Source organism: Solea solea, chromosome 7 (genome assembly GCF_958295425.1).
Source record: "Solea solea chromosome 7, fSolSol10.1, whole genome shotgun sequence".
NCBI classification, from domain to species: Eukaryota; Metazoa; Chordata; class Actinopteri; order Pleuronectiformes; family Soleidae; genus Solea; species Solea solea.
The window spans coordinates 18,691,606-18,700,697 of NC_081140.1; the positions used below are offsets into that span (position 1 = coordinate 18,691,606).

At 44.1% G+C, this 9,092-nt stretch overlaps 2 protein-coding genes across 3 annotated transcripts; both read right to left on the bottom strand.

The window, feature by feature from the left end:
• Positions 1 to 139: 139 nt before the first annotated feature.
• LOC131462260 (ATP-binding cassette sub-family C member 5-like) lies at positions 140 to 4,457 on the bottom strand. The gene is given in 13 exon segments (XM_058633315.1): positions 140 to 764; positions 766 to 932; positions 998 to 1,111; positions 1,628 to 1,706; positions 1,783 to 2,147; positions 2,436 to 2,584; positions 2,663 to 2,810; positions 3,045 to 3,148; positions 3,151 to 3,217; positions 3,351 to 3,585; positions 3,660 to 3,803; positions 3,872 to 4,027; positions 4,432 to 4,457. Coding segments are annotated over 13 exon segments (1,821 nt in total). The 3' UTR covers positions 140 to 697.
• Positions 4,458 to 5,450: 993 nt separating this feature from the next.
• rpl35a (ribosomal protein L35a) lies at positions 5,451 to 9,071 on the bottom strand. 2 transcript variants are annotated; one of them, XM_058633158.1, is made up of 5 exons: positions 8,967 to 9,071; positions 8,010 to 8,041; positions 7,769 to 7,921; positions 6,121 to 6,265; positions 5,451 to 5,543 (listed from the first exon to the last, which is right to left on the bottom strand). In XM_058633158.1, the coding sequence occupies exons 2-5, from the start codon at positions 8,018 to 8,020 to the stop codon at positions 5,520 to 5,522; spliced, it is 333 nt and encodes a 110-aa protein (XP_058489141.1). In that variant the 5' UTR covers positions 8,021 to 8,041; positions 8,967 to 9,071; the 3' UTR covers positions 5,451 to 5,519. The 2 variants fall into 2 exon arrangements, with proteins under 2 accessions (XP_058489141.1, XP_058489140.1); XM_058633157.1 differs by lacking the exon at positions 8,967 to 9,071 and adding an exon at positions 8,483 to 8,524.
• Positions 9,072 to 9,092: the final 21 nt, after the last annotated feature.

Here is a 9,092-nt window from a genome sequence, read left to right on the forward strand (position 1 = left end):
TTTACAGTAAAGTATGTGAAGGCAGCAAAATATCAGATATCAGATGTTTAAAATCAATACATTTTATTGTTAAGAACAGCACAGAGCACCAATGTATAATCTTACATTTTTTAATTGACAATACCCCCCCCCCCCCCAGTGAATTAAGTCATGCTGTTAAAACACACACGCTCAAAGATAAAATTGAAATGCTAAATTTCAGTTCCTTTTTTGAAAGCTCTATCCATCCAATACTGTGGCATCCTGCAGACACATGAGGACCAACAGGAAGTACTCATGACTCAGTGTGGCAGCACCAGAGACAGCAGGTGACAGGTTGTCACACGATCACATGATTCATCCTGATCATCCACCACAGCAAGTTGTGATTTCTATGAGACCATGGACGCATCACTTCTCATTTAAGAGCAAATAAATACTCAAAGCCGTACACATGACCCACATCCTAAAAACTAAAGACCAGGAAGACCCAGATGCATGAATCACAGCCAAGTCTGAGTCCAAAAGTAGCAGTGAGTAACATGAAGAACATCATTGACTGTATGGATGCCAGGAGGGACATCCAGATGGATGTGAGGACAGATATTTGGGGATGCCAGGACAGACATCAAGATAGATGGCAAGACAGATGTCAGAGGACAACAGGACGGATTTAAGGACAGCACATGTAGCAGGTCTGAGATCACTCAGTCCATCTTCATCCTCGGACAGAGATCTTGTTTTCCACTGCCGCCAGCATTGAGCACAGCCGAGCTGTGTGGTCGTACCTGTCCCTGGTTGGGCACCATGATGCGGTCAGAGGCAAGGATGGTGTGGAGGCGGTGAGCAATGGTTAGTGTAGTGCAGTCCTGAAATGAGCTCCTGATTGTCTCCTGGATCAAAGCATCCATTTCAGCATCCATGGCTGCTGTAGCCTCATCCAGGATCAGGATCTGAGACCAGAACCAACCAATCAGAGCCAGAGGGATGAGGAGCATAAACCTCACCAGTGTCTCACCTTACAGTGCCTCAGCAGAGCCCTAGCGATACACAGTAGCTGTCGCTCTCCCACAGAAAAGTTTTCTCCATTCTCCATGACCTCAGACTCAAGCTTCAGGGGCAACTGGGATACCTGAAACACAAACACAGGTTTGAACTCTGACTTCTACTCACACACACCTGTTCTGTTCTATTCAGGGCAAACTTGAAGATCATTTTCACCTTGTGTTTCTAATGCGTCTTCTTCAATGGTGGAGGTAATGCTAATACCGATTTGGTCTGTTAGTGACGTCCAATTCTTAGATTGTCAGAAGTCTGAACTTTTTTGATGTAACTGAGAATCAGAAAAGGAGAATAGCTCATTGTTTCCAGGGATAGAGATGTCCTTATCACAAGCCAAGGATAACCACTAGCATTCCTAGTCTAGCTGCTCTAGCAGTCCAAGTCTACCCAAGAATTTCTATGCTTTTTTGCTAGCAGCCTTACCACTAGCATCCCCAGGCTCAAAGATTTTCTTAACAGATCCAACTCTTCCTCACTTAGTGATTGTCATTGATGTCAGGAAAAACTCTTGACATCAGAGCATTGTGTATCTATTGGCATCTGTTTGACCTTGTGTCTGACTATGTGATTTATTATCTATACTTACACACTCCTTCATGTGACTCCTCTGTAGAGCGTCCCAAATCTGGTCCTCACTGTACCGGTTAAACGGGTCCAGATTCGACCTGGAGCACAAACAGATCGGTCTGAGCTGCTACCTTGAACACATCATGGTCACTTGGTCATCTCAGGTGTCTTTACCTGACCGTTCCACTGAACTGCACTGGGTCCTGTGGAATGATCGACAGCTTGCTGCGGAGGTCGGCCAGTCCAACATCACTGATGTTGACACCATCAATCAGGATGGAGCCACTGCAGCTTTCTACCAACCGGAACAAGACCACACCTAGAGATGATTTCCCTGCACACACGTATGTTCCCAGACAGGGCGTGGGACATGTTTTCCTTAGTCCTCTTATATGTGTGTGTGTGCGTGTGTGTGTGTGTGTGTGAGGTACCTTAAATCTCTCCATCGCAACTGAAGCTTCAGACAGAGACTTTACTGAAAACGGAGTGATCTTCAGGGCAAAGGTCATGGCATTGAAGACAGTTATCACAGTAAAGGCCTAAGGGCATAAAGTGGAGACCTCTGTTAGCAAATGTGGGGAGGGAAGAGGGTACAACTCCTGACACAGCTTCAATGAAAACAGTTACCTCAAAACTTCTATAGTCCTCAAAATGAGTCAAAGGCTGCTACAGTCCTGACACTTACCAATGACATGCTACAATGCAACAATGTGCTGAAACCCTTTTCAGCGCTTTCAGTTACTTCAGTGGTAACAGATACAAAACAACTTTGATGAGGCTAACCAATCACCTGCTGACAGTAAAAACTAGTTAAAGACCAGCACTACCTGAGCAGCTGTCAAGTCGTATCCTAACGACATGTGGGTGGAGAATGTAACCACACTGGCAATGACAACAACGATGGGAGCCATGCTCACTGTGATGCTCTGAAAGTAACCTGTGAGCTCGAGGATCCGGCGCTCTTCTGCTCGAATACCTGGGAGAGAACACAGTGGTACTTGGCACAGTGTTACCATGGTGACAGCAGGGAAGCAAGTGTCAGGTCAGCACATACGGTGAATGTCCTGGGAGAAGGCCTTGACCCAGGCGTACATCTTGATGAACTTGATGTAGGTTAGGATCTCATTCATCTTTTGGACACGTCTGTCGATCACGGCCACGCCCCTCCTCCGGAAGTATGCTGTCAGTTTGGAGCTGAACATCTGATCAAAAAATCTATTCATTAATATTAATCTATTAATCAATTAATCTGATCAATGTTACTATGAAGCAATGTTACAGATATAAAGTGTCCCTGATTAAAGCAGAATTCAGTGTGATTACAGACAGAAATCAGGGCAACACAGATAACCATCACTGCATCTGTGACACTGAAGGAAACTTAAAAAACAGCTACTTTCTTTATGAGGTTCTGTGTGAAGGATGACAGTACTGACCATGGTGTTGTAGAAGAGGATGAAGACTGCTGATCCCAGAAGGGATGTTGGTCCCAGTACACACAGGTTGTAGGCCACTCCAAGGATGGCCACCAGGGGGCCCCTGCCAACAAACTTCCTACTGCTGCAGCCTCAAACATCCTATGACCATCACTGGAACACATGTTCACCAGCTTAGGGTGGAGTTAGGGAGAGCGAGAGAGAGAAAGAGAGAGTGTGAAATGTGTGTGAGATAGGAATAAAACCCCATAGTAGAAGAAGAAAATTGGAAAAGGCAGGACAGAGGAAAGACAGAAGGACAGGTACCTGTCTCATTGATTTGTCCTTGATGTTGCGGAGACGCAGGATCTTATCGAAGGCCAGGCTGAGAACAGCTCCTCGCAACCTGGATCCAGTCCTGTAGTTCAGGGCCCAGGTCAGAGCCAGGGACCATGACCGAACCAGCTTGGTGGTGAGGAGACCCACAACCAACAGCAGACCACAGCCCAGGTCTGGCTCCCTCTGCTGGGTGTACACCAGCAAACGCTTTACCACAAATGCCTGAAGGAGCAGAGCACAGCACTGCTTTAAGACTGATGGGACTGGTTTAACTGGTCTGACCGGTTCTCACTCATCGGTCCACTAAAACCAGCCAGCTGTGTGACGGTGAGACAGAGGATGGACAGAAGGAGGCGAGTCCGACAGAAAGACCAAACCACCAAACACAGAGATGCCTTGTTGCCCTTTGACCTCTGCTCTTCCTCCCACAGAGACGCAAACCTGCGGACCAAGATACAGATCATTTGCCAGCTTCAGTAAATATTATAAACGGGTCTTTATTAACTTACCGTAGGCTGTTGTTACAGCAACCCTCCCTCTGTGACATGGGCCAGATGTCATCCATTAGGAGCTGTCCTTTCCTATGGGCATGAACAGCCAGAGGAGTCAGCCAATGAAACGTCATGTAGGAGAAAAGACTGGCGCTGTCGACGGGTTGAAGACTCCTGCTGGAGAGGAGACACACCTGCGCTCAGTTTCTGTGTGAAACGGAGAGCGTGTACATACGTACATGTGTATGTCTGTTACCTGTCCTTCCCTCCACCAGGCTCTCTCCAGTTGTTCTGTATTCTTCCATCACCTTCCAACTCTTTACAATGGCAGCCAGCAGATCTGTCTGATCGGCCCTCACACACACACTGACCCCACAACACACACACATCATGTTCAATGTGATAAATTGACTGACTCCTCCCACAGAGACAGAGTTTATATGCTGAGCTAGTTAGCACATTAGCTCTAGGTGTAAAGAACAGCAATAACCATCAACCCTGCTCCAGCCACCAACAGCCAGGCACTCGTCAACACAAGATGCCAACAACAGAACAACATAACAACACAAAGCTGTCACCTTGGACCAGTGTCACTGAGCAGCATCTGAACAGGAACAACAAAACATCACCCAACAAATTAAAACAGTCATAAATTGTTAACAATACCATAACAATGTAATTAACTGATTTAAAAACACACTCAGGACAGTGTGTGTGTGTAGGTCAGTTAGTTTTGACCCCAGAATCTCAGAATCTGTTTACGATTGAAGCATCAAACACACATCTGTCAGTGTCTACATCTTACCTGTCGGTCTCTATTTAAATATCACCGTCCTCCCTGGGCTTCGCTCTTCTTTTTAGTTCCTTCACTGCGAAGCTGCAGTTCAGTCTCGCATCATCGCGGGGCATCATGGGAAGTGAAGTACTACTGTGACGTAAAGACTCTGCAACCTGGCGTCATTACTGACGTAGGGACGGTAGTTTGTTCAACTACAATATTTATGTAATATTTGGATTCAGTGAGCATGGAGTAAAGGTGAAATAGTTGCAACAATAGCTAGCACATTTTTACATCAACTTGAATAAACTGTTCACATTTCAAATATGTGCAGTTTAAAGTTTTTTAGAAGTTAGTCTAGTTCTCAGATAATACATTTAAGTTTCTTTCCATTTGCATTCACACACACTGAAAGTGTCAACCGTTTATCAGTTTCTATTTTTTGTTGATTTTAGTCTCAGAGCCAAGAATAGGAAAATGCATTCTTGAAATCATTGATATGAAATGCTGCCCTTTTCATTTTGTATTTGTATGCATGTATGCAGGTGATAAGTCTACACCGGTCACCCCCTCCCTATCCACTATCTAAGCATATCTGTGCCATTGTTGACTAATATTCAGTTTACATTAAACTCATCTATAGAAAAAACAAAATGTGCATCCAAACACATCAGGGCATTGGGCAAAAGACAAACCCTGTTCCTGCATCCAGTTTTTGTTCATTTATTCATTTACACACAAACGATAATACTAAACCAGTCTGATCCAATTTTTTATCAGCAGGATTATTCATTATTATCAATGAAACAAGGACGGAAACCAGCTTGATCAATCTGATCATTTATTGTTTCTGTACAAACAACATCAACGTGTGATGAAGGGTCCTCTTCACACTCGAGAAGGATACAGCATCTGAAAGATAGTTCAACATAGTTACCAATTTGGATTCTACAGATCACACACACAAACTGTACAACCCTCTGGACCACAGCTCTGCACTGCCACATCCACTTTAACTGCTGTGTTTTATATTATGATCATTGTTGCAAAGCTTTTAGAGTTAGTGCAGCGACATAGCACAGTGGCCCAGATAGCCAACCGCACAGATGTAGTGTGTTTTATATTGTGCAGCAAATGTTATGTTCAGTGGTGACTTTAATGAACAGTCACACTGATGCTTCAAGTTATTAAGCCAGATTGACTCCAAAAATGGTCCAGAAATCAATAGTCATCGTGAATGCCAAATTTAAAAGCACATTAACAACTTTGTCATACAGGATCAGTTAGATAATTATATATAGCATTGCTTACGTGTGATTAAAAACAAAGTTATCATGTGATGAAAACTAGACATCAGTTACCGACTTCATGCCTACTTTGATCCCCATTATTGGGATTAAATGGATCACACGGTCATGTGGCAGGTTTTACTCTACCGTTAATGCATTGTTGCAATTGTAATCCTGACTGAGACTCTTCCTTGACTCACCACTCTGATTCGGTGTCCCATAGCTTTTGCTGGCAGGTTGCTGCCGAACTTGGCCCGGACCATCCCGCTGTTTCCGTGAGCGCGGGTCACCTTCCCCCAGATCACTCTAGTCTTGTTGGGGCTGGCACCCGGCGTCACTGTGTTCCTGCACAAACAAAAACAAACATTTGAGGCCTCTATGCAGTCTACATGCGGTGTCCACAGAGCATTGCATACACATTGCACTGACACATACAAGCCTGTTGTCCCTTCATACTAAATGAGGGTCTGCGTAGGACGGGTGTTTCACGCATGTACCTGATCCCATATTCTGTTATATCCCAGTATATCATATTGAACTGGAGCATAAGCAATCAACACCTGCAGTTTGAGCAGTCAGGCATTTGGGACTGCATGTGAAAATCTGCATCACCAAGGACACAGATGATTATGCGGACCATAGTGGACTTGCAAACATGGAAATTATGAACTTCTTGATTAAGGATTGGTTCCGTCTGCATTAAATGTTATCAATTCTGTCTGTATTATAGAGTGCAGATTTCACGTTTAGACACTGCCAAACTTTCATATGTGAAGGTTTATCCGAGTGTACAGAGTAATGTGAACTCAAAACAGTAGCTGCTGCTTCTTCCAAACTGATAAAAACACTACTTCTGATTCACAATTTTAACAAAACCAGAACTACAATAGTTGTATGTAAGGACGGTGATATATATGTTGTCTCATCTCTACCCCTGACAGACTTTGTTTCTGATAGTTAATCAGGAAGTTATCAGCCAGGGTCCAGCTGCAAATCTGTTCAAAGATATGTGCAGTGTAAACAAGCATTAATATAAACACATAACAGACTTAAAAAAAAATAACAGAACCAGACCCAAAGCTGATCATTCCAAAACAGGCAGTTTGTCCTGAAACTGTGAGAAGACTGTTCCATACACTGCTTCAGAGAAACAGCAGCAACTGCACAGGTGGCTAAACAGACGCTGTGGCAAGCTTATGTGCTGCGACAATGTATTGCGTCTCATTTCAATGGTGTGCTGTGTCTACTACAGCTCTCTACAACTCAACAAATTGTGCTATATTTAACTGCTATAGCTATTAATCCATTGGACATAGTAATTTGTTTAATAATCATTCACATATGGGAGTTACCCTAGCCTAGCAGTTAGCTTCACAGCATTGGCTTCTCCTTTCCCTCAGGTGTCCATGTAGTCAAAAACTGAAAGTGAACAATAAAAATGTAGTAGAAGTTCCCAACTGTAAAAGCCCAACCGTTTAGTCTTCATAAATAGATGCAATGCAACATTTACATCTGAAAGCAAGCTCCATCAAACAATACAATCAGACCTGACAGAGGGAAAAATTGCATGTCTACACTGGCAGCTCAGGGACAAGTGTTTATTCTGTTGCTTTCTTTGAATTTTCACATTTAGTTGCATTATCCATCCAAACAAATTACTTTGTGACAAAGAAATGTTGCCAGGTGACATGAAAAGCATCTGCTAAATGACATGTAATGTTGTCAATAAATTAACAGCATCCCTGTTTGCCTCATAAACGATCAAATATAAAGTCATTATTGTGCGCACACACGTGATGAAACATTCTGGTCAATATACAAAATCAGATGAGCTCGGTGACATCTTACTTCTTGGCCTTGTAGACGTAGGCACAACGTTTGCCCAAGTAGAAGTCGACCTCATCTCTGGTGTAACATCCCTCGATCTTCAGGAGCGCCGTGTGCTCACGCTGGTTCCTCAGACCACGCTTGTAGCCGGTGAAGATAGCTTTACTCCAGAGTCTGAGGTGAGAGGCAGAGCCACGTCACTCACAACACCAAACAAAACTGTCTGTATCAGAGCCTCAACATGGGTCATAGGTCAGCTTACCTGCCAGGCATCTTCAGTGTTCTCCAAGTCACCTAGAATAGAAGAAAACATTACTTCAGCTAACCAGTAACACAATATTATGTTTTCAAAATAAGTCTCAGTTTCCAATCATCCACTCCAAGACAGACTCAATGGACTATGACAATAATGGTGCTGAACCCAGAGTACAGTGCTGCCCCTCATGTACCGACCACCCTATTAAGCTTTCAGTTTTAGGAGCGCCTGTCCACACATGTGACAGTACAGGTCACGCCGGTGTAGACAAGGGGGAGCATATTGATTTTGATATAAGATTTCAAGGGTAATGTCCACCATTTAATAAAAGTACAAAATTACTTTGTATGACACCACTACTCACAGTGTGAGAATATGGGTAGCGTGATTAAATGCTGGACTACAATTATCATGCGCAGAACGCACATAGTGTGTAGCATTATTAGTCCGAAAACTTGCTTAACGTTAAGACTCTGTACCATTTTCCTCGCACTCAACCAGGACATCAGCACTTAACGCTCCAGGGTCGGACTTCCGTCATACACCGGGTAGACTTGCACACATTCAACGGTTAGCTCGTCTAAGGCTAACATGGTAACCCTAACCAGAGGAACCCGGAACACACGGACAACGAGAGCACTGGGTTTGAACACAGGTCTAATCTGAATATAGGAGAGGACCGGGTTTGAACACAGGTCTAATCAGAACTTATCACACGACTCTACACGCACACAGACCGGGACGTGGAGCTCGTTTACGGCTCCACCGCCCGTACTGCCTTTGGTCTGTTAGCCGCTGTTAGCGACATCCAAAGTAAATCTCCGCCATCAGGCGGTCCACACTGCCACAGCGCGGCATGGTAACGTAGGACATAGTATTCGGTCTCTGCCGGTGAACATCGTCCCGAAACAAGACACAATTCGGTGTTTAATCACAAGTTTGTCCACCATGTTATGATCTTACCGTCACTGCGGGAAAGATGGAGGAGGGAAAGGACGGTCCTGAAGAATGCTGGGTGATTATCGACTACAGAGGTGTCCGCTGATCTACCTGATCAGAAAGATTTTTTATTTATTTTATTAGAGCCCA

Coding starts and splice junctions, on each gene's coding strand:
- rpl35a (XM_058633157.1), bottom strand. CDS start 8,509: ATGTCCTGGTTGAGTGCGAGGAAAATG. Junction 6,266..7,768: donor TACGTCTACAAGGCCAAGAA/GTAAGATGTCAC, acceptor TTGTTTGTGCAG/GAACACAGTGACGCCGGGTG. Junction 5,544..6,120: donor TGGGACACCGAATCAGAGTG/GTGAGTCAAGGA, acceptor ACTATCTTTCAG/ATGCTGTATCCTTCTCGAGT.